The sequence below is a fragment of the Coregonus lavaretus genome, assembly GCF_964263955.1.
Source record: "Coregonus lavaretus genome assembly, chromosome: 26".
In the NCBI taxonomy this organism is placed as follows: domain Eukaryota; kingdom Metazoa; phylum Chordata; class Actinopteri; order Salmoniformes; family Salmonidae; genus Coregonus; species Coregonus lavaretus.
The window spans coordinates 44,564,879-44,591,524 of NC_140013.1; the positions used below are offsets into that span (position 1 = coordinate 44,564,879).

At 42.6% G+C, this 26,646-nt stretch overlaps 1 protein-coding gene across 1 annotated transcript in view; it reads right to left on the reverse strand.

Moving 5' to 3' along the window:
- cntn5 (contactin 5) overlaps positions 1-26,646 on the reverse strand; it is a gene marked incomplete at both ends in the record, with an annotated part of 260,961 nt that overhangs the window by 222,998 nt on the left and 11,317 nt on the right. Inside the window, one exon of the mRNA XM_084143274.1 lies at positions 2,578-2,790. Within this exon, the coding sequence (XP_083999400.1) occupies positions 2,578-2,790 (213 nt within the window). The remainder of the gene's footprint in view (positions 1-2,577; positions 2,791-26,646) is intronic.

The following is a 26,646-nucleotide window of genomic DNA, read 5'->3' on the forward strand; positions in this document are numbered from 1 at the left end:
TTATGAAGCCAAGATCAATGATATAAAGAATGATGGGAAGAAAAAAAACTTTGGAGTACTTTAAATTAAATTATGGGCAGAAAGACAAATTCAACTCCATCTCCATCGAATCAGATGGCTTATTCATCACAAAACAATTTGATGTTGCCAATTATTTTAATGATTACTTAATTGGCAAAGTGGGCAAACCTAGGCAGGAAATGCCAACAACAAACAGTGAGCCATCGTGTTCATGCATAAAAAAACAAATAATGAAAGAAAAGCATAGCAAGTTTGAATTTTGTAAAGTTAGTGTTGGAGAGGTGGAAAAATGATTGTAAACTATCAATAATGACAAGCCTCCTGGCATTAACAATTCAGATGGAAAGCTACTGAGGATGGTAGCTGACTCTATAGCCACTCCTATCTGTCATATATTTAATCTGAGCCTAGAGGAAAGTCTTTGTCCTCAGGCCTGGAGGGAAGCCAAAGTCATTCCACTACCCAAGAGTGGTAAAGCAGCCTTTACTGGTTCTAACAGCAGACCTATCAGCTTGCTGCCTGCTCTTAGCAAACTGTTGGAAATAATTGTGTTTGACCAAATACACTGCTATTTCTCTGTATACAGATTAACAACAGACTTTCAGCATGCTTATAGAGAAGGGCACTAAACATGTACTGCACTGGCACAAATGACTGATGATTGGTTGAAAGATATTGATAGTAAGAAGATTGTGGGAGATGTACTGTCAGATTTCAGTGCAACCTTTGATATTATTGACCATCACCTGTTGTTGAAAAAAACATATGTCTTACGGCTTTTCAACCTCTGCCATATCGTGGATTCAGAGCTATCTATCTAATAGAACTCGGAGGGTTTTCTTTAATGGAAGCGTCTCTAATATCAAACATGTAAAGTGTGGTGTACCGCAGGGCAGCTCTCTAGGCCCTCTTTTCTATTTTTACCAATGACCTGCCACTTGCATTAAACAAAGTATGTGTGTCCATGTATGCTGATGATTCAACCATATACGCATCAGCAACCACAGCTAATTAAGTCACTGAAACCCTTAACAAAGAATGGCAGTCTGTTTTGGAATGGGTGGCAAGTCATAAACTGGCCCTGAACATCTCTAAAACTAAGAGCATTGTATTTGGTGCAAAAATAAAGAAAAATCCTTGAATGAGTAGGTGTTCTAAAACTTTTGACGGGTAGTGTATCTCACTGGAGAAAGCATCCGAGCGAGTGAAACAGCGCCCCTCTGTCTTACTATATGTAGCGCATGTATCTAATGCTGTCTGGACAAAAAGAGTATGACACACATACTGAGACAGAGGGGCACTGTTTCGCTCGCTCAGATGCTTCATCTGAGATTGATGCGTCTTCTGTCAGTGCGAGTCTCGGTCAAATAAATGGTGAATATTTTAATATTTTATTTGGACGGGCAAGGAGGTACGGTAGTGCGGGCCAGTTCCCTTAAGACCTGCTGAGTCATGAAAAACATCCCTTACAACGGGCTTGCTATGTAGCCAAAATGGTTGTTGTAGTCCAACGGCACAAAATCCCTTAACAAACTACAAATCCCAACTGGTTTCTGGTCACTTCTGGCATACTTCTATATGGTTAGCATGCTAGCTGGATTCCCCCATTGTAAAGAGTGTGTTGTGTGCTTGTTAATACTGCTGCTATTAGCATTTAGTTCCCTTATATGCCCTTGTCTATCAGTTAACTGCTATTTAACTGTTATTGTTGCCATTATTGCTGGGTTATAGTTATTACCATTGCACATTATAAGACACTTTATATGGTGTTTGCTACTGTTACTTGCTAATGCTAATATTCCACTGTCATATGCTACCTCAGTTGCTATAGATATTATTTATCATCTATGTTATCCCTCACTACTGCTCGATGCTATTGTCATTACATGCTATAGTCACTTTTATGCTAAGCTATGCTATTGCGATTACCTGCTCTCTTATGCTAATGCTAATTAACTTACGCTATTACCTTCTATTACTGCTGTGTTGCCATGGTATATGCTATGATATGCTCTCATGCTATTGCTGCTATGCTAGTTCCAGGCTAGGCTACTGTATGCTACATCACCTCTACTGCTCATTCTCTATTATTACATTGACACTTAGCAGTAGCTCTGCTGATGCAAACATTTCCTGTTTCTACATATTTCTCAGAACACCATTCAGTCAACTACACTATAAAGCTGTGAGTGTCTGAGGTAATAAAGCGGGGATCATCAACTAGATTCAGCCGCGGGACGATGTTTTCTTGAGCGGATGTTCGGGGGGGCCGGAACATAATTACAAATAATTTGTAGACTGCAAATTGACCGCAAGATGCCCAAACAGATATAATGTTTGACTAAAACATAATAATTTCAAACCTTGCTTACATTTGTATACAATGTATCTTCTATCCGGGGGAATACTTGGGAACAGATTTCTTAAATTAAAATCACTTGGAGCTGATGTCCTGGTGTTTTTTTTACAGTCTTTTACGTCCAACAACGAAAATTCCACACACACAAAAAAAATGGAGTAGACTATTAACCAGGACTGATTGACTGATTGACTGACCTTGGCTCCTGTATTCCTCCTGAGAGCTGAGCATACTGAGGGTAGACAGATGATGGTTGGAGAAGGATGCCGGCAAGTCAGGTGTCACCAGCCCTCTGCCGTGGTCATGTCCGTGTGGAGGCCGGGGCCATGAACTGAGCAGCGACGAGGAGACGTCTGGTTTCATTCTCAGCACTGCTGCGTACGACACTGGCATTACTGCTGCAGCAAAGTCTGCAACACATGGAAGGAGGGAATACGAACTGAGTTACATTTAAATGGCATGTTCACCTGATAATGTGCAGCAATTAATGTAATGTAATGCAATCTGGAGCTTGAAGCTTATAACAACATGTTTAGATACTGTATAATAGCATCTATCCCCACTGTGATTTAGATAATGTAAAATAGTAGGGAAACATGTCCAGATTTTTAAACAACTATTGTAAAACATCTCTTGACTTTTTCCACATTTTGTTGTGTTACAGCCTGAATTTAGAATTGATTAAATTGAGATGTTGTGTATGTGGCTGACACACAATACCCCATAATGTCAATGCTGGAATTATGATTTTAGCAATGTTTACAAATTAATTAAAAATGAAAAGCTGAAAAGTATTCAACCCCTTTGTTATGGCAAGCCTAAATAGGTTTCCGCCAGACACTGGGAGATGAATTCCCCTTTCAGCACCAAGATGACATTGAATGTTCCCGAGTGGCCTAGTTACAGTTTTGACTTAACTCAGCTTGGAAATCTATGGCAAGACCTGAAAATGGATGTCTAGCAATGATCAACAACCAACTTGACTGTGCTTCAAGAATTTTTCTAAGAATAATGTGCAAATATTGTACAATCCAGGTGTGCAAAGCTCTTCGATACAGTACTCCCCAGTAAGACTCCCAGCTGTAATCGCTGCCAAAGGTGTTTCTAACATCTATTGACTCAGGGGTGTGAATATTTATGTAAATGAGATATTTCTGTATTGCATATTCAATACATTTGCTAAAAAAATTATAAAAACATGTTTTCACTTTGTCATTATGGGGTATTGTGTGTAGATGGGTGAGGAAACAAATCAACGTGATCCGTTTTGAATTCAGGCTGGAACACAACAACATGTGGAATAAATCCAGGGGTGTGAATACTTCCTGAATGCTCTGTAGCCTCAGCGTACTAAAACACACTGATGGTTACTTTGTAATGAGCATTCGACAACAGAGACACAGTTATGTAACACAAGATCGTTATACTTAAGCTTCTTGAGATGACAAGAGGGCAAACTACTGGTGTAGTGGGTCAGGCGGATTTGCTTTTATAGGCCGCATCTCAAATGGCTCCCCATCCCGTATTTAGTGATGGCACCCCATCCCGTATTTAGTGATGGCACCCCATCCCGTATTTAGTGATGTCACCCCATCCCGTATTTAGTGATGGCACCCCATCCCGTATTTAGTGATGTCACCCCATCCCGTATTTAGTGATGGCACCCCATCCCGTATTTAGTGATGGCACCCCATCCCGTATTTAGTGCACTACTTTAGACTGGGCCCATTTGGGACGCTGCCATAGTCTCAGGACTGATATTAATCACAGCCTCATTAAACAAGTATAACTATTTATAAAATGTCTTGCTGTCTGCCGCACTGTAAAGTCTGGGGGAAGGCTTGACAATGGACAAAGACCAGAGATTGACAACTTTCATAAAATAATTGCAGTACTTCTTTCCCAGACAGATGGGGACAGGTAGCTAAACATAATAAAATGGTACGGTTTCAAGAAGAGACATTCTAAAATGATTTCTTGGCACATACATTCCCCTCCTCGCTACGCCAGAGTCTCATTTTTCCTTCTCCCATTCCCCTTCAGATTCACTGCACATACATCAATGTCATTTGCAATACAAAAAGGCCCAAATTGAGTAGAATAACAAAACAAGAACAACTTTCTTTAACGTGAAACAGTCCAAGAGTTCAGAATGATTCATTCTATGAGGTGTGAAGCTCCTGCCTGGACTGAGCTGTCATAGCATATCAGTTTCAGGAAACCTCTTCAGCCCAAACACACTCCACATGAACAACACAATGACAACAAATCAAGGCTCACTAGAAGATATTTACAACAAAAAAAAACCTTGGGGAAAGGATACCTTTTTCGCTAATTTAGTCAAGGATTTTTTGATAATTTAATTAATTAACCGTGATTATGTTTAAATTCAAGTCCGTTTGAAAACATCAGTCCTGACACATTTATGATGTTTGTATAGCTGGAAATGAAAGAAAATGACAGTAAATTATAATAAAAAGAAGAAAGTATTGCATGCAGGGGCAAAGAATACTGTATGCTGTAAAGAATGATTGATTCTGAGAGAAGACAATGAAGGATGATAAGATTGTCTAATCAAAGCCCATGGGCTTCTGGGTGTTTACTTCTCTCTGTGTGATAAAGTACGTTAAAAGACCAGAACAAAACTGAAAATAATCCCAGGCCTTTGGGGAGCTGTCGGCTCTGGAGAGAAAACAAGACGATATCTGAAAATGTAAAGTAGGCTATTACTCTACTTCTTCATAATTGCATTAAGGCTTAATCAACGTGCAGTGGGCATTTCATACACCAGGAAACCATACTGAAGACAGGAAAATCTATGAAATATTAAACAGGACTTTGACAGTTAATAAGCAGTGAGTTTGGAATTTGGAAAGGAGCCAATTAGTTACCTGCTACACACAGAGCTGAGTACAGTGAGAACTGATATGATAATGGATATTAACTGTGTATATAGATAATGGATATTAACTGTGTATACAGACAATGGATATTAACTGTGTATAGAGATAATGGCTAGCAACTGTGTGCAGAGATAATGGCTAGCAACTGTGTATAGAGATAATGGTTAGCAACTGTGTATAGAGATAATGGATAGTAACTGTGTATAGAGATAATGGTTAGCAACTGTGTATAGAGATAATGGATAGTAACTGTGTATAGAGATAATGGATAGTAACTGTGTATAGAGATAATGGCTAGCAACTGTGTATAGAGATAATGGTTAGCAACTGTGTATAGAGATAATGGATAGTAACTGTGTATAGAGATAATGGATAGTAACTGTGTATAGAGATAATGGATAGTAACTGTGTATAGAGATAATGGCTAGCAACTGTGTATAGAGATAATGGCTAGCAACTGTGTATAGAGATAATGGTTAGCAACTGTGTATAGAGATAATGGATAGTAAATGTGTATAGAGATAATGGATAGTAACTGTGTATAGAGATAATGGATATTAACTGTGTATAGAGATAATGGATAGTAACTGTGTATAGAGATAATGGATATTAACTGTGTATAGAGATAATGGATAGTAACTGTGTATAGAGATAATGGATAGTAACTGTGTAGAGTATGTGTTTGTATATTAAATCCTCCTTGCCCTCCATGTGTGTGAGAGCAATTTCCATATCTATGAGAATCACACAGTCGTTCACTGAAGAGAATAATTAGAAAAAAGAGCAGAAAACAGGCCTACCATTGTACAATTTAAATACAGGCCTACCATTGTACCATTTAAATACAGGCCTACCGTTGTACCATTGAAATAAAGGCCTACCATTGTACCATTGAAATACAGGCCTATCATTGTACCATTGAAATACAGGCCTACCATTGTACCATTGAAATACAGGCCTACCATTGTACCCTTGAAATACAGGCCTACCATTATACCATTAAAATACAGGCCTACCATTGTACCATTGAAATACAGGCCTATGATTGTACCCTTGAAATACAGGCCTACCATTGTACCATTGAAATACAGGCCTACCACTGTACCATTGAAATACAGACCTACCATTGTACCATTGAAATACAGGCCTACCATTGTACCATTAAAATACAGGCCTACCATTGTACCATTGAAATACAGGCATACCATTGTACCATTGAAATAAAGGCCAACCTTTGTACCATTGAAATACAGGTCTACCTTTGTACCATTAAAATACAGGCCTACCATTGTACCATTGAAATACAGGCCTACTATTGTACCATTAAAATACAGGCCTACCATTGTACCATTGAAATACAGGCCAACCTTTGTACCATTGAAATACAGGTGCACCATTGTACCATTGAAATACATGCCTACCATTGTACCATTTAAATACAGGCCTACCATTGTACCATTGAAATACAGGCCTACCATTGTACCATTGAAATACAGGCCTACCATTGTACCATTGAAATACAGGCCTATGATTGTACCCTTGAAATACAGGCCTACCATTGTACCATTGAAATACAGGCCTACCATTGTACCATTGAAATACAGGCCTACCATTGTACCATTAAAATACAGGCCTACCATTGTACCATTGAAATACAGGCCAACCATTGTATCATTGAAATACAGGCCTACCATTGTACCATTAAAATACAGGCCTACCATTGTACCATTGAAATAAAGGCCTACCATTGTACCATTGAAATACAGGCCTACCATTGTACCATTGAAATACAGGCCTACCATTGTACCATTGAAATACAGGCCTACCATTGTACCCTTGAAATACAGGCCTACCATTGTACCATTGAAATACAGGCCTACCATTGTACCATTGAAATACAGGCCTACCATTGTACCATTAAAATACAGGCCTACCATTGTACCATTGAAATACAGGCCAACCATTGTATCATTGAAATACAGGCCTACCATTGTACCATTAAAATACAGGCCTACCATTGTACCATTGAAATAAAGGCCTACCATTGTACCATTGAAATACAGGCCTACCATTGTACCATTGAAATACAGGCCTACCATTGTACCATTGAAATACAGGCCTACCATTGTACCCTTGAAATACAGGCCTACCATTGTACCATTGAAATACAGGCCTACCATTGTACCATTGAAATACAGGCCTACGATTGTACCCTTGAAATACAGGCCTACCATTGTACCATTAAAATACAGGCCTATCATTACATCATTTAAATACAGGCCTACCATTGTACCATTGAAATACAGGCCTACCATTGTACCTTTAAAATACAGGCCTACCATTGTACCATTGAAATACAGGCCTACCATTGTACCATTGAAATACAGGCCAACCTTTGTACCATTGAAATACAGGTGCACCATTGTACCATTGAAAAACAGGCCTATCATTGTACCATTGAAATACAGGCCAACCTTTGTACCATTGAAATACAGGTGCACCATTGTACCATTGAAAAACAGGCCTACCATTGTACCATTGAAATACAGGCCTACCATTGTACTATTGAAATACAGGCCTACCATTGTACCATTGAAATACAGGCCTACCATTGTACCATTGAAATACAGGCCTACCTTTGTACCATTGAAATACAGGCCTACCATTGTACCATTTAAATACAGGCCAACCATTGTACCATTGAAATACAGGTGCACCATTGTACCATTGAAAAACAGGCCTACCATAGTACCATTGAAATACAGGCCTACCATTGTACTATTGAAATACAGGCCTACCATTGTACCATTGAAATACAGGCCTACCATTATACCATTGAAATACAGGCCTACCTTTGTACCATTGAAATACAGGCCTACCATTGTACCATTTAAATACAGGCCAACCATTGTACCATTTAAATACAGGTCTACCATTGTACCATTGGAAAACAGGCCTACCATTGTACCATTAAAATACAGGCCTACCATTACACCATTTAAATACAGGCCTAACATTGTACCTTTGAAATACAGGCCTACTGTTGTACCATTGAAATACAGGCCTACCATTGTACCATTGAAATACAGGCCTACCATTGTACCATTGAAATACAGGCCTACCATTGTACCATTGAAATACAGTCCTACGATTGTACCCTTGAAATACAGGCCTACCATTGTACCATTGAAATACAGGCCTACCATTGTACCATTGAAATACAGGCCTACGATTGTACCCTTGAAATACAGGCCTAGCATTGTACCATTAAAATACAGGCCTACCATTACACCATTTAAATACAGGCCTACCATTGTACCATTGAAATACAGGCCTACCATTGTACCTTGAAAATACAGGCCTACCATTGTACCATTGAAATACAGGCCAACCTTTGTACCATTGAAATATAGGTGCACCATTGTACCATTGAAATACAGGCCTACCATTGTACCATTGAAATACAGGCCTACCATTGTACCATTGAAATACAGGCCTACCATTGTACCATTGAAATACAGGCCTACCATTGTACCATTGAAATAAAGGCCTACCTTTGTACCATTGAAATACAGGTGTACCATTGTACCATTGAAATACAGGCCTACCATTGTAACATTGAAATACAGGCCTAACATTGTACCGTGTGTTTCCCCACCTAGAATATAAATGCGTGTGTCTCTTTGAGGAAAATCACATTGAGAGTTCACAGTGGGGATAGGTCCTGACAGTCACATGAGAGTTCACAGTGGGGATAGGTCCTGACAGTCACATGAGAGTTCACAGTGGGGATAGGTCCTGACAGTCACATGAGAGTTCACAGTGGGGATAGGTCCTGACAGTCACATGAGAGTTCACAGTGGGGATAGGTCCTGACAGTCACATGAGAGTTCACAATGGGGATAGGTCCTGACAGTCACATGAGAGTTCACAGTGGGGATAGGTCCTGACAGTCACATGAGAGTTCACAGTGGGGATAGGTCCTGACAGTCACATGAGAGTTCACAGTGGGGATAGGTCCTGACAGTCACATGAGAGTTCACAGTGGGGATAGGTCCTGACAGTCACATGAGAGTTCACAGTGGGGATAGGTCCTGACAGTCACATGAGAGTTCACAGTGGGGATAGGTCCTGACAGTCACATGAGAGTTCACAGTGGGGATAGGTCCTGACAGTCACATGAGAGTTCACAATGGGGATAGGTCCTGACAGTCACATGAGAGTTCACAGTGGGGATAGGTCCTGACAGTCACATGAGAGTTCACAGTGGGGATAGGTCCTGACAGTCACATGAGAGTTCACAGTGGGGATAGGTCCTGACAGTCACATGAGAGTTCACAGTGGGGATAGGTCCTGACAGTCACATGAGAGTTCACAGTGGGGATAGGTCCTGACAGTCACATGAGAGTTCACAGTGGGGATAGGTCCTGACAGTCACATGAGAGTTCACAGTGGGGATAGGTCCTGACAGTCACATGAGAGTTCACAGTGGGGATAGGTCCTGACAGTCACATGAGAGTTCACAGTGGGGATAGGTCCTGACAGTCACATGAGAGTTCACAGTGGGGATAGGTCCTGACAAATACAGACTATTATGAGGAGAAGTCTCTTGTCAGTGTGACTGGTTGAGTTGATAGGCTGCAAGCTCTCGTCTACTGTCACTTCTGATAAAGGCACTGACCCTCACATCCCTCTGATCTCTATCTCTTCACAAGGTAGACAACAGAAAAACACTCAGGACATGCTCCAAATGGCACCCTATTCCCTATTTAGTGCACTACTTTAGACCAGAGAATGGCACCTAATTCCCTATTTAGTGCACTACTTTAGACCAGAGAATGGCACCCTATTCCCTATTTAGTGCACTACTTTAGACCAGAGAATGGCACCCTATTCCCTATTTAGTGCACTACTTTAGACCAGAGAATGGCACCTAATTCCCTATTTAGTGCACTACTTTAGACCAGAGAATGGCACCCTATTCCCTATTTAGTGCACTACTTTAGACCAGAGAATGGCACCCTATTCCCTATTTAGTGCAATACTTTAGACCAGAGAATGGCACCCTATTCCCTATTTAGTGCACTACTTTAGACCAGAGAATGGCACCCTATTCCTATTTAGCGCACAACTTTAGCCCGGAGCCCTATGCACTTGGGAACAGGGTGCCATTTGGGATGCTACCTCAGTGTCCCTAATAGAGCTGTAATACAGAAGCTAGTAAAGTGAGGACAGAAGGGATCATTTCAAGCCTTCACATCACCTCTATGATAACATCAGACCACATCACCTCTATGATAACATCAGACCACATCAACTCTATGATAACATCAGACCACATCACCTCTATGATGACATCAGACCACATCACCTCTAAGATAACATCAGACCACATCACCTATATGATAAAATCAGACAACATCACCTCTATGATAACATCATACCACATCACCTCTATGATAACATCAGACCACATCACCTCTTTGATAACATCAGACCACATCACCTCTATGATAACATCAGACCACATCACCTCTATGATATCATCAGACCACATCACCTCTATGATAACATCAGACCACATCACCTCTATGATAACATCAGACCAAATCACCTCTATGATAACATCAGACCACATCACCTCTATGATAACATCAGACCACATCAACTCTATGATAACATCAGACCACATCAACTCTATGATACCATCAGACCACATCAACTCTATGATAACATCAGACCACATCAACTCTATGATAACATCAGACCACATCACCTCTATGATAACATCAGACCACATCACCTCTATGATAACATCAGACCACATCACCTCTATGATAACATCAGACCACATCACCTCTATGATAACATCAGACCACATCAACTCTATGATAACATCATACCACATCACCTCTATGATGACATCAGACCACATCACCTCTATGATGACATCAGACCACATCACCTCTATGATAACATCAGACCACATCACCTCTATGATAACATCAGACCACATCACCTCTATGATAACATCAGACCACATCACCTCTATGATAACATCAGACCACATCACCTCTATGATAAAATCAGACCACATCACCTCTATGATAACATCAGACCACATCACCTCTATGATAACATCAGACCACATCAACTCTATGATAACATCAGACCGCATCACCTCTATGATGACATCAGACCACATCACCTCTAAGATAACATCAGACCACATCACCTATATGATAAAATCAGACAACATCACCTCTATGATAACATCATACCACATCACCTCTATGATAACATCAGACCACATCACCTCTTTGATAACATCAGACCACATCACCTCTATGATAACATCAGACCACATCACCTCTATGATATCATCAGACCACATCACCTCTATGATAACATCAGACCACATCACCTCTATGATAACATCAGACCAAATCACCTCTATGATAACATCAGACCACATCACCTCTATGATAACATCAGACCACATCAACTCTATGATAACATCAGACCACATCAACTCTATGATACCATCAGACCACATCAACTCTATGATAACATCAGACCACATCAACTCTATGATAACATCAGACCACATCACCTCTATGATAACATCAGACCACATCACCTCTATGATAACATCAGACCACATCACCTCTATGATAACATCAGACCACATCAACTCTATGATAACATCATACCACATCACCTCTATGATGACATCAGACCACATCACCTCTATGATGACATCAGACCACATCACCTCTATGATAACATCAGACCACATCACCTCTATGATAACATCAGACCACATCACCTCTATGATAACATCAGACCACATCACCTCTATGATAACATCAGACCACATCACCTCTATGATAAAATCAGACCACATCAACTCTATGATAACATCAGACCACATCACCTCTATGATAACATCAGACCACATCACCTCTATGATGACATCAGACCACATCACATATATGATAACATCAGACCACATCAACTCTATGATAACATCAGACCACATCACCTCTATGATAACATCAGACCACATCAACACTATGATAACATCTGACCACATCAACTCTATGATGTCAGACCACATCACCTCTATGATATCAGACCACATCACCTATATGATAACATCAGACCACATCACCTCGATGATGAGTGGCGCAGTGGTCTCCTGAGTGGCGCAGTGGTCTAAGGCAGTGCATCGCAGTGCTAACTGTGCCACTAGAGATCCTGGTTCGAATCCAGGCTCTGTCGCAGCCGGCCGCGACCGGGAGACTCATGGGCGGCGCACAATTGGCCCAGCGTCGTCCAGGGTAGGGGAGGGAATGGCCGGCAGGGATGTAGCTCAGTTGATAGAGCATGGCGTTTGCAACGCCAGGGTTGTGGGTTCGATTCCCACGGGGGGCCAGTATAAAAAAAAAAAAAAAAAAAAAAAAAATGTATTCACTAACTGTAAGTCGCTCTGGATAAGAGCGTCTGCTAAATGACGTAAATGTAAATGTAAATGTAATGATAACATCAGACCACATCACCTCTATGATAACATCAGACCACATCACCTCTATGATAACATCAGACCACATCACCTCTATGATAACATCAGATCACATCACCTATATGATAACATCAGACCACATCAACTCTATGATAACATCAGACCACATCACCTCTATGATAACATCAGACCACATCAACTCTATGATAACATCAGACCACATCAACTCTATGATGTCAGACCACATCACCTCTATGATAAAATTAGACCACATCACCTATATGATAACATCAGACCACATCACCTCGATGATAACATCAGACCACATCAACTCTATTATAACATCAGACCACATCAACTCTATGATGTCAGACCACATCACCTCTATGATATCAGACCACATCACCTATATGATAACATCAGACCACATCACCTCTATGATAACATCAGACCACATCACCTCTATGATAACATCAGACCACATCAACTCTATGATAACATCAAACCACATCACCTCTATGATAACATCAGACTACATCAACTCTATGATAACATCAGACCACATCAACTCTATGATGTCAGACCACATCACCTCTATGATAACATCAGACCACATCACCTATATGATAACATCAGACCACATCACCTCGATGATAACATCAGACCACATCAACTCTATTATAACATCAGACCACATCAACTCTATGATGTCAGACCACATCACCTCTATGATATCAGACCACATCACCTATATGATAACATCAGACCACATCACCTCGATGATAACATCAGACCACATCACCTCTATGATAACATCAGAACATATAAACTCAATGATAACATCAGACCACATCACCTCATTGATAACATCAGACCACATCACCTCTATAATAATATCAGACCACACCACCTCGATGATAACATCAGACCACATCACCTCTTTGATAACATCAGACCACATCACCTCTATAATAACATCAGACCACACCACCTCGATGATAACATCAGACCACATCACCTCATTGATAACATCAGACCACATCACATCTATGATAACATCAGAACACATAAACTTGATGATAACATCTGACCACATCACTTCCATGATAACATCAGACCACATCACCTCATTGATAACATCAGACCACATCACCTCTATGATAACATTAGTACAGACCACATCACCTATATGATAACATCAGACATCTATGATATCACAACACATCACCTCTAAGATATTAGACCACATCACCTTGATGATAGCATCAGACCACATTACCTCTATGATAACATGTCACCTATATGATATTAAACCACATCACCTGAATGATAACATCAGACCACATCACCTCTAAAATATCATAATACCACATCACCTCTATGATATCAGACCACATCACCTCGATGATAACATCAAACCACATCACCTCTATGATAATGTCAGTACAGACCAGATTACCTATATGATAACAGGCCACACCACCTCTATGAAAACATCAGTAGTTACTACAGGCCACATTACACTATGCCATTGTGCCCAGGATATGACCGTACCACAATAACTGTCTTTGGTTCTTTGGAGCAAATGATCCTATCATGTCAAATGCATTACTTCAAGTGGTAGTTTGGTCTGGGTAGTGGTAGTTTCTGTGATGGATTGGGACTCTCTGTAGTTTCTGTAATGGATGAGGGCTCTCTGTAGTTTCTGTAATGGATGAGGACTCTGTAATTTATGTAATGGATGAGGACTCTATGCTGTTTCTGTAATGGATGAGGACTCTGTAGTTTCTGTAATGGATGAGGACGCTGTAATTTCTGTAATGGATGAGGACTCTATGCTGTTTCTGTAATGGATGATGACTCTGTAGATTATGTAATGGATGAGGACTCTGTAATTTCTGTAATGGATGAGGACTCTGTAGTTTCTGTGATGGATGACGACTCTGTAGTTTCTGTTGTGGATGAGTACTCTCTGTAGTTTCTGTTGTGGATGAGTACTCTCTGTAGTTTCTGTAATGGATGAGGATTCTCTGTAGTTTAATTAATGGATGAGGACTCTGTAGTTTCTGTAATGGATGAGGACTCTGTAGTTTCTATAATGGATGAGGACTCTGTAGTTTCTGTAATGAATGAGGGCTCTCTGTAGTTTCTGTAATGGATGAGGACTCTGTAGTTTCTATAATGGATGAGGACTCTGTAGTTTCTGTAATGGATGAGGACTCTGTGGTTTCTGTAATGGATGAGGACTCTGTAATTTCTGTAATGGATGAGGACTCTGTAGTTTCTGTAATGGATGAGGACTCTGTAGTTTCTGTAATGGATGAGGACTCTGTAGTTTATGTAATTGATGAGGACTCTCTGCAGTTCATGTAATGGATGAGGACTCTGTAGATTCTGTAATGGATGAGGACTCTCTGTAGATTATGTAATGGATGAGGACTCTGTAGTTTCTGTAATGGATGAGGACTCTCTGTAGATTATGTAATGGATGAGGACTCTGTAGTTTCTATAATGGATGATGACTCTGTAATTTCTGTTGTGGATGAGTACTCTCTGTAGTTTCTGTAATGGATGAGGACTCTGTAGATTCTGTAATGGATGAGGACTCTGTAGTTTCTATAATGGATGAGGACTCTGTAGTTTATGTAATGGATGAGGACTCTGTAATTTCTGTAATGGATGAGGACTCTATGCTGTTTCTGTAATGGATGAGGACTCTGTAGATTCTGTAATGGATGAGGACTCTGTAATTTCTGTAATGGATGAGGACTCTATGCTGTTTCTGTAATGGATGAGGACTGTAGATTCTGTAATGGATGAGGCCTGTGTGTAGTTTATGTAATGGATGAGGCCTGTGTGTAGTTTATGTAATGGATGAGGACTCTATGCTGTTTCTGTAATGGATGAGGACTCTGTAGATTCTGTAATGGATGAGGACTCTGTAGATTCTGTAATGGATGAGGACTCTGTAGTTTATGTAATGGATGAGGACTCTGTAGTTTCTGTAATGGATGAGGACTCTCTGTAGATTCTGTAATGGATGAGGACTCTGTAGTTTCTATAATGGATGAGGACTCTCTGTAGTTTCTATAATGAATGAGGACTCTGTAGTTTCTATAATGGATGAGGACTCTCTGTAGTTTCTGTAATGGATGAGGACTCTGTAGATTCTGTAATGGATGAGGACTCTGTAGATTCTGTAATGGATGAGGACTCTGTAGTTTCTGTAATGGATGAGGACTCTCTGTAGATTCTGTAATGGATGAGGACTCTCTGTAGTTTCTGTAATGGATGAGGACTCTGTAGATTCTGTAATGGATGAGGACTCTGTAGTTTCTATAATGGATGAGGACTCTGTAGTTTCTATAATGGATGAGGACTCTCTGTAGTTTCTATAATGAATGAGGACTCTGTAGTTTATGTAATGGATGAGGACTCTGTAGTTTCTATAATGGATGAGGACTCTCTGTAGTTTCTATAATGAATGAGGACTCTGTAGTTTATGTAATTGATGAGGACTCTCTATGCTCTTTCTGTAATGGATGAGGACTCTGTAGTTTCTATAATGGATGAGGACTCTCTGTAGTTTCTATAATGAATGAGGACTCTGTAGTTTATGTAATTGATGAGGACTCTCTGCAGTTCATGTAATGGATGAGGACTCTCTATGCTCTTTCTGTAATGGATGAGGACTCTGTAGTTTATGTAATGGATGAGGACTCTGTAGTTTATGTAATTGATGAGGACTCTCTGCAGTTCATGTAATGGATGAGGACTCTCTATGCTCTTTCTGTAATGGATGAGGACTCTCTGTAGTTTCTGTAATGGATGAGGACTCTGTAGTTTCTGTAATGGATGAGGACTCTCTGTAGTTCCTGTATGCTCATGTGATATGTAGGAATATTAGACTAGAAATATTAGACTGAAATAGCCTCTAGTGTAAATGTTTGGTGGATCGGATCGGAGACACAGAGAAAATGAATGAACCTTGGCTCGACTGCCTGACTACCTGCCTGCCTGACTACCTGCCTGCCTGACTACATGCCTGCCTGCCTGACTACCTGCCTGCCTGACTACCTGCCTGCCTGACTACCTGTCTGCCTGACTACATGCCTGCCTGACTACATGCCTGCCTGCCTGACTACCTGCCTGCCTGACTACCTGCCTGCCTGACTACCTGCCTGCCTGCTTGACTACATGCCTGCCTGACTACCTGCCTGCCTGCCTGACTACCTGCCTGCCTGACTACCTGCCTGCCTGACTACCTGCCTGCCTGACTACCTGCCTGCCTGCTTGACTACATGCCTGCTTGACTACCTGCCTGCCTGCCTGACTACCTGCCTGCCTGACTACCTGCCTGCCTGACTACCTGCCTGCCTGACTACCTGCCTGTCTGACTACCTGCCTGCCTGACTACCTGCCTGCCTGACTGCAGGCTGTGGGCTTCAGTGTGAAACATTAATTAGCATGACTTAAGCAGGTGAGACATTCACGGGGGCTCAAGTAGATGGACATGATTAGCCATAGCTTGGTAAGATTAATGAACACCTTCACTGGGAGATTATATTGACAGAAGCTGATTATCCTTGAGACCATTTATTCACTGGCATATCATTACAGATAGAACTATCCATATATCATATGCAATAATCCCCCTACCCCCCTCCTCGCGCTCCCCTCCCTTCAGAGCAGAGCTGACGTCCTACTAAACCAGGTATTTTCCTTGATCCTTAGTGCACTGTGGGGAATTTCGCTCGCACCAAATGAGTTTAGCTTCAACCTTTTGCAAACGCAACAGTGATATTAGAAGGAATTGCATATCCTTCATTTCGTTTTGGCACACTGAAAGGACAAGGAACGTGCACACTGTGCGGGGTAGAGAAGCTCTGTCTGCAGTCACAAATGGCATCCTATTCCCTAACTACTGCACTACTTTTGACAAGAAACCAGGGCTAAAGGTAAAGGGAGCCATTTGGGACTCCCTCTGTGTCCTTGTCTATGAGCGGAGGTTGCTGTAGCATTACATATGGCTTCCAGAGAATGTGCCCACGCTACATCCTTATGTGCATAATACTGTGTATTTCAAATCCAATAGATTAACACGTCATATTCCAGTTCGCTGTACCTCTATTACAGATGTAGGATCTTCATTTGATCACTGTGTTGTCACTGTGAATTGTCCTTGTGCCGCAGGAAATGCAGATTAGATGAGTGATTTACCTACATTTACTGAAAACCTTCAATAACATACTGTTATATTAACAGCTAGCAAAATTACATCGGCAGAAAAGTGTGAAAGGACTAAACGTTCAAATTCTGTTGCTGAAGGATAATGTTTCTGCGCCAATACAGGTCAAATTAAGATCCTGAATATGTAAAGACGTCATGAAGGAGCATTACTGTAATGTTACAGTCTATGACTAGACATGCTACAGATGTGGGATCTTCATTTGATGACACTGTTGCAGGATAACTTTCCTGGAATGCAGGACATTTAAAACGTGTCTTGTATTTAAGGTTTACAAAGGCTTCTGAAGTTTGTAATTTCCACTTTGAAATTTACTTGATTTTCCCTTAGGAAAAATGTATCAACAAAGATGTCCATGAATTATAATCCATATATTAATTCACATTTCCTGTTGCTGCATGATTAGTTTCCTGCTTTAGCAAACTGGTTCAAATTAAGATCCTACTGTACGTCTGTATGTGTCCCAAATAGCACCCTATTTCCTATATAATGCACTACTTTTGACCAGGCCCATAGGGCTTTGGTCAAAGGAAGTGCACTATATTTGGGACACAGCCCTCAATTATTCGATAAAACGTCATAGAGGATCTTTAGCATTTCTCCTGGTATGTATTCATGGCGTGGTCCAGCTCTGAGAACTGCATGTAAATATATAATACCCCATTCCCCAATGACACTCGAATAGGAAACCATATTTCTGATGCATGACTCCTTTGCCCTTGGTGAAAAAGATTTGATGCATCACTCTGCGTTCAATATTGAGATACCTAATTAGTTATCCCTGGTGCACGGTGAATTACAATCTCAAACTTAAAATTGAAAAAAATTCCAAAGATACAGCTCCAATAGTGTTCTACAGTATAGTGGTGTTCCCATAGTGCTCTACAGTATAGTGGTGCTCCCATAGTGCTCTACAGTATAGTGGTGCTCCCATAGTGCTCTACAGTATAGTGGTGCTCCCATAGTGCTCTACAGTATAGAGGTGCTCCCATAGTGCTCTACAGTATAGTGGTGCTCCCATAGTGCTCTACAGTATAGTGGTCCCCCTATAGTGCTCTACAGTATAGTGGTGCTCCCATAGTGCTCTACAGTATAGTGGTGCTCCCATAGTGCTCTACAGTATAGTGGTGCTCCCATAGTGCTCTACAGTATAGTGGTGCTCCCATAGTGCTCTACAGTATAGTGGTACTCCCATAGTGTTCTACAGTATAGAGGTGCTCCAATAGTGCTCTAGAGTATAGTGATACTCCCATAGTGCTCTACAGTATAGTGGTGCTCCCATAGTGCTCTACAGTATAGTGGTGCTCCCATAGTGCTCTACAGTATAGTGGTGCTCCCATAGTGCTCTACAGTATAGTGGTGCTCCCATAGTGCTCTACAGTATAGTCGTGCTCCCATAGTGCTCTACAGTATAGTGGTGCTCCCATAGTGCTCTACAGTATAGTGGTGCTCCCATAGTGCTCTACAGTATAGTGGTGCTCCCAAAGTGCTCTACAGCATAGTGGTGCTCCCATAGTAATCTACAGCATAGTGGTGCTCCCATAGTGCTCTACAGTATAGTGGTGCTCCCATAGTGCTCTACAGTATAGTGGTGCTCCCATAGTGTTCTACAGTATAGTGGTGTTCCCATAGTGCTCTACAGTATAGTGGTGCTCCCATAGTGCTCTACAGTATAGTGGTGCTCCCATAGTGCTCTACAGTATAGTGGTGCTCCCATAGTGCTCTACTGTATAGTGGTGCTCCCATAGTGCTCTACAGTATAGTGGTGCTCCCATAGTGCTCTACAGTATAGTGGTGCTCCCATAGTGCTCTACAGTATAGTGGTGCTCCCATAGTGCTCTATAGTATAGTGGTGCTCCCATAGTGCTCTACAGTATAGTGGTGCTCCCATAGTGCTCTACAGTATAGTGGTGAAAATGATATGCATGATGGTTACTAGCAAATGAGTTGCATATAATGCACACTATAAATAGGGCTAGCAACTATTAACCTATGAATCTGTTCCCAGTGGACTCACAGTACTGTTAGGGAGTATGTTGTTAAAGTCTAGTACAGGGTAGTTAGAGAGAGAGAGAGAGAGAGAGAGAGAGAGAGAGAGAGAGAGAGAGAGAGAGAGAGAGAGAGAGAATTCAATGAATTGGCGAGGGCACTAGAACAGTCTGCAGCACCCGGCCTCACCCTACTAGAATCTGAAGTCAAATGTCTACTGTTTGCTGATGATCTGGTGCTTCTGTCACCAACCAAGGAGGGCCTACAGCAGCACCTAGATCTTCTGCACAGATTCTGTCAGACCTGGGCCCTGACAGTAAATCTCAGTAAGACAAAAATAATGGTGTTCCAAAAAAGGTCCAGTTGCCAGGACCACAAATACAAATTCCATCTAGACACCGTTGCCCTAGAGCACACAAAAAACTATACATACCTCGGCCTAAACATCAGCGCCACAGGTAACTTCCACAAAGCTGTGAACGATCTGAGAGACAAGGCAAGAAGGGCCTTCTATGCCATTAAAAGGAACATAAAATTTGACATACCAATTAGGATCTGGCTAAAAATACTTGAATCAGTTATAGAACCCATTGCCCTTTATGGTTCTGAGGTCTGGGGTCCGCTTACCAACCAAGAATTCACAAAATGGGACAAACACCAAATTGAGACTCTGCATGCAGAATTCTGCAAAAACATCCTCCGTGTACAACGTAAAACACCAAATAATGCATGCAGAGCAGAATTAGGCCAATACCCGCTAATTATCAAAATCCAGAAAAGAGCCGTTAAATTCTATAACCACTTAAAAGGAAGCGATTCCCAAACCTTCCATAACAAAGCCATCACCTACAGAGAGATGAACTTGGAGAAGAGTCCCCTAAGTAAGCTTGTCCTGGGGCTCTGTTCACAAACACAAACAGACCCCACACAGCCCCAGGACAACAACAACAACAACAACAACAACACAATTAGACCCAACCAAATCATGAGAAAACAAAAAGAGAATTACTTGACACATTGGAAAGAACAAACAAATAAACAGAGCAAACTAGAATGCTATTTGGCCCTAAACAGAGAGTACACAGTGGCAGAATACCTGACCACTGTGACTGACCCAAACTTAAGGAAAGCTTTGACTATGTACAGACTCAGTGAGCATAGCCTTGCTATTGAGAAAGGCCGCCGTAGGCAGACCTGGCTCTCAAGAGAAGACAGGCTATGTGCACACTGCCCACAAAATGAGGTGGAAACTGAGCTGCACTTCCTAACCTCCTGCCAAATGTATGACCATATTAGAGACACATATTTCCCTCAGATTACAGCGATCCACAAAGAATTCGAAAACAAACCCAATTTTGATAAACTCCCTTATCTACTGGGTGAAAAACCACAGTGTGCCATCACAGCTGCAAGATTTGTGACCTGTTGCCACAAGAAAAGGGCAACCAGTGAAGAACAAACACCATTGTAAATACAACCCATATTTATGTTTATTTATTTTCCCATTTGTACTTTAACTATTTGCACATTGTTACAACACTGTAAATATACATAATATGACATTTGAAATGTCTTTATTCTTTTGAAACTTCTGAGTGTAATGTTTACTGTTAATATTTATTGTTTATTTCACTTTTGTTTACTATCTACTTCACTTGCTTTGGCAATGTTAACACACGTTTCCCATGCCAATAAAGCCCTTAAATTGAAATTGAATTGAATTGAATTGAGAGAGAGAGAGAGAGAGGAGAGAGAGAGAGAGAGAGAGAGAGAGAGAGAGAGAGAGAGAGAGAGAGAGAGAGAGAGACCCCAGAACAGCCTCCCACTGACAGCGGCACCGGCACAGAGCAGCCACACCCCAGCTCCACACTACCCCCTCCAGTCCAGAAGAAACACTGGCTGAGATTGTCCCTGTTGATAGACTCAAATGGGAAGTTTGTTCAGGAGAATAAACTTTTCCCTAGACACAAAACGAGAAAGGTGTGGTACCCAACAACGCAGAGTGCCATGGCGCTGCTTGATAAGGCCCAGCTCGGGTCGCCAAGCCACATAATCATACACACCGGAAGCAACGACCTGCGTGCTCAGCAGGAGAGGGTGGGCGACTTCACTACGGGGAGTGATTGAGAAGGCCTCCGCAATCTTCCCCAACTCAAGGATTCGTGGTGTCAACAGCAGAAGAACTAGACACTATTAACAGTCATGGGACAAACACCTACCGGGAAGCAACAACCTTTCCCTCCCCACATACCCCCTAGAAACCAACTATGACAAAGTGAAAAACAAAAATGGAGTACAGCTCCTGAAGCTCTGTCGAACACTGGGTCTGTACATAGTCAATGGTAGGTTAAGAGGGGACTCTTTTGGTAGGTACACCTACAGCTCATCCCTTGGCAGCAGTACTTTACATTTACATTTTAGTCATTTAGCAGACGCTCTTATCCAGAGCGACTTACAGGAGCAATTAGGGTTAAGTGCCTTGCTCAAGGCACATTAACGTCATTTAGCAGACGCTCTTAGCCAGAGCGACTCGCAAATTGGTGCGTTCACCCTATAGCCAGTGGGATAACCACTTTACAATTTGGGGGGGGGGGGGGGGGTTAGAAGGAAACACTTTATCCTATCCCAGGTATTCCTTAAAGAGGTGGGGTTTTCAAATGTCTCCGGAAGGTGGTGAGTGACTCCGCTGTCCTGGCGTCGTGAGGGAGCTGTTCCACCATTGGGGTGCCAGAGCAGCGAACAGTTTTGACTGGGCTGAGCGGGAACTATGCTTCCGCAGAGGAAGGGGAGCCAGCAGGCCAGAGGTGGATGAACGCAATGCCCTCGTTTGGGTCGTAGGGACTGATCAGAGCCTGAAGGTACAGAGGTGCCGTTCCCCTCACTGCTCCATAGGCAGACACCATGGTCTTGTAGCGGATGCGAGCTTCAACTGGAAGCCAGTGGAGTGTGCGGAGGAGGGGGGTGACGTGAGAGAACTTGGGAAGGTTGAACACCAGACGGGCTGCGGCATTCTGGATGAGTTGTAGGGGTTTAATGGCACAGGCAGGGAGGCCAGCCAACAGCGAGTTGCAGTAGTCCAGACGGGAGATGACAAGTGCCTGGATTAGGACCTGTGCCGCTTCCTGTGTAAGGCAGGGTCGTACTCTCCGAATGTTGTAGAGCATGAACCTGCAGGAGCGGGTCACCGCCTTGATGTTGGCGGAGAACGACAGGGTGTTGTCCAGGGTCACGCCTAGGCTCTTCGCACTCTGGGAGGAGGACACAGCGGAGTTGTCAACCGTGATGGCGAGATCATGGAACGGGCAGTCCTTCCCCGGGAGGAAGAGCAGCTCCGTCTTGCCAGGGTTCAGCTTGAGGTGGTGATCCGTCATCCATACTGATATGTCTGCCAGACATGCAGAGATGCGATTCGCCACCTGGTTATCAGAAGGGGGAAAGGAGAAGATTAGTTGTGTATCGTCAGCGTAGCAATGATAGGAAAGGCCATGTGAGGATATGACAGAGCCAAGTGACTTGGTGTATAGGGAGAAAAGGAGAGGGCCTAGAACTGAGCCCTGGGGGACACCAGTGGTGAGAGCACGTGGTGCGGAGACAGCTTCTCGCCACGCCACTTGGTAGGAGCGACCGGTCAGGTAGGACGCAATCCAGGAGTGAGCCGCGCCGGAGATGCCCAGCTCGGAGAGGGTGGAGAGGAGGATCTGATGGTTCACAGTATCAAAGGCAGCAGACAGGTCTAGAAGGACAAGAGCAGAGGAGAGAGAGTTAGCTTTAGCAGTGCGGAGAGTCTCAGTGACACAGAGAAGAGCAGTCTCAGTTGAATGACCAGTCCTGAAACCTGATTGGTTTGGATCAAGAAGGTCATTCTGAGAGAGATAGCAAGAGAGTTGGCTAAAGAAGGCACGCTCAATAGTTTTGGAAAGAAAAGAAAGAAGGGATACTGGTCTGTAGTTGTTGACATCAGTGGGGTCGAGTGTTGGTTTTTTGAGAAGGGGAGCAACTCTCGCTCTCTTGAAGACGGAAGGGACATGGCCAGCGGTCAAGGATGAGTTGATCAGCGAGGTGAGGTAGGGGAGAAGGTCACCGGAGATGGTCTGGAGAAGGGAGGAGGGGATGGGGTCAAGCGGGCAGGTTGTTGGGCGGCCTGCAGTCACAAGTCGCAGGATTTTATCTGGAGAGAGAGGGGAGAAAGAAGTCAAAGCATAGGGTAGGGCAGTGTGAGCAGGACCAGCAGTGTCATTAGACTTAACAAACGAGGATCGGATGTCGTCAACCTTCTTTTCAAAGTGGTTGACGAAGTCATCTACAGAGAGAGAGGAGGGGGGGGGGGGGGGGGGATTCAGGAGGGAGGAAAATGTGGCAAAGAGCTTCCTAGGGTTAGAGGCAGATGCTTGGAATTTAGAGTGGTAGAAAGTGGCCTTAGCAGCAGAAACAGATGAAGAAAATGTAGAGAGGAGAGAGTGAAAAGATGCCAGGTCGGCAGGGAGTTTAGTTTTCTTCCATTTCCGCTCCGCTGCCCGGAGCTCTGTTCTGTGAGCTCGCAATGAGTCATCAAGCCACGGAGCTGGAGGGGAGGACCGAGCCGGCCGGGAGGATAGGGGACACAGAGAGTCAAAGGATGCAGAAAGGGAGGAAAGGAGGGTTGAGGAGGCAGAATCAGGAGATTGGAGGGAGAAGAATTGAGCAGAGGGAAGAGATGATAGGATGGAAGAGGAGAGAGTAGTGGGAGAGAGAGAGCGAAGGTTGCGGCGGCGCATTACCATCTGTGTAGGGGCAGAGTGAGTAGTGTGGGAGGAGAGCGAGAGAGAAAAGGAAACAAAGTAGTGGTCAGAGACATGGAGGGGAGTTGCAGTGAGATTAGTAGAGGAGCAGCATCTAGTGAAGATGAGGTCAAGCGTATTGCCTGCCTTGTGAGTAGGGGGGGACGGTGAGAGGGTGAGGTCAAAAGAGGAGAGGAGTGGAAAGAAGGAGGCAGAGAGAAATGAGTCAAATGTGGACATAGGGAGGTTGAAATCCCCCAAAACTGTGAGGGGTGAGCCATCCTCAGGGAAGGAACTTATCAAGGCGTCAAGCTCATTGATGAACTCTCCAAGGGAACCTGGAGGGCGATAGATGACAAGGATATTAAGCTTAAATGGGCTAGTGACTGTGACAGCATGGAATTCAAATGAGGAGATAGACAGATGGGTTAGGGGAAAAATTGAGAAAAATTGAGAAAAACACGACCTCTCCCGACAACGACCAGCTCGACAACCAGGGTGGTGGCACAGGAATCCTCATCTCTCCCAAGTGGACATTCAATTTGTTTTTTTTTACAAACTAATAGAAAGTGGTGTTGGAGGAAAACATATGATGTTATTAAATCAATGTACACTAAAAACAAACGTGCGATTACAATTGGCAACAAGCAAACAGACTTCTTCTCTCAGGGACGTGGAGTGAAACAGGGCTGCCCAATAAGTCCAACACTATTTAACATCTACATTAATGAATGGCAAAAACATTAGAAGAATCGGCAGCACCTGGTCTCACCCTACACAACACTGAAATCAAGTGTCTGCTGTACGCAGATGACCTGGTGCTACTGTCTCCCACTAAGGAGGGGTTACAGCAGCATCTAGATCATCTGCACAGGTTCTGTCAGACCTGGGCCCTGACCGTTAATTAAAAAAAAACGAATATAATGATATACCAAAAAAGGTCCGGAAATCAGGATGACAAATATAAATTCAATTTGGACACAGTTCTATTAGAACACACCAAATATTACACATATCTACGACTAAATATCAGCAACACAGTTAGCTTTCACATGGCTGTGAATGAGCTGAGAGACAAAGCAAGAAGAGCATTCTATGCCATTAAAATCGAAATTCCAATTAGAATCTGGCTCAAAATTTTCCAATCAGTTATAGAATCAATTTCTCTATATTGCAGCGAAGTATGGGGTCCGCACTCTAATACTGAATTTACCAAATGGGACAAACATCTAATCGAAATACTGCATGCAGAGTTTTGCAAGACTGTATTGCAAGTGCAAAGAAAAACTCCAAATAACGCAAGTAGAGCAGAATTGGGCCAATACCCCATCCTTATTCTAATAGAAAAAAGAGCCATCACATTTTACAACCATCTAAAAACAAGTGACCCCAAATTCCATCACACAGTTCTACAATGTCAAGAGATGAAACAAGAGAAGAGTCCCCTCAGCCAGCTGGTTCTGAGGCTCAGTTCACTAACCAAAACCAACCTCATAGAGCCGCTGGGACAGCACTCAGAAAATCTGGCCCAACCAAATCATCACAAAGCAAAAATAAAAATATATCACCTATTGGAAAGACACCACAGAAAATCAAAGTAATGTTCAATGCTATTTGGCTCTAAACAGACAGTACATGGTGGCAGACCATCTGACCACTGTGACTGATAGAAAACTGAGGAAAACAATGACTAGGTACAGACTCAGTGAGCACAGTCTGGCTATAGAGACCGGTCGTCACAGGCAGAACCTGGCTGCCCAGAGAGGACAGGCTGTGCTCACTCTGCCCCCGGGGAGAGGTAGAGACAGAGCTGCATTTCCTATTACACTGTGACAAATACTCAG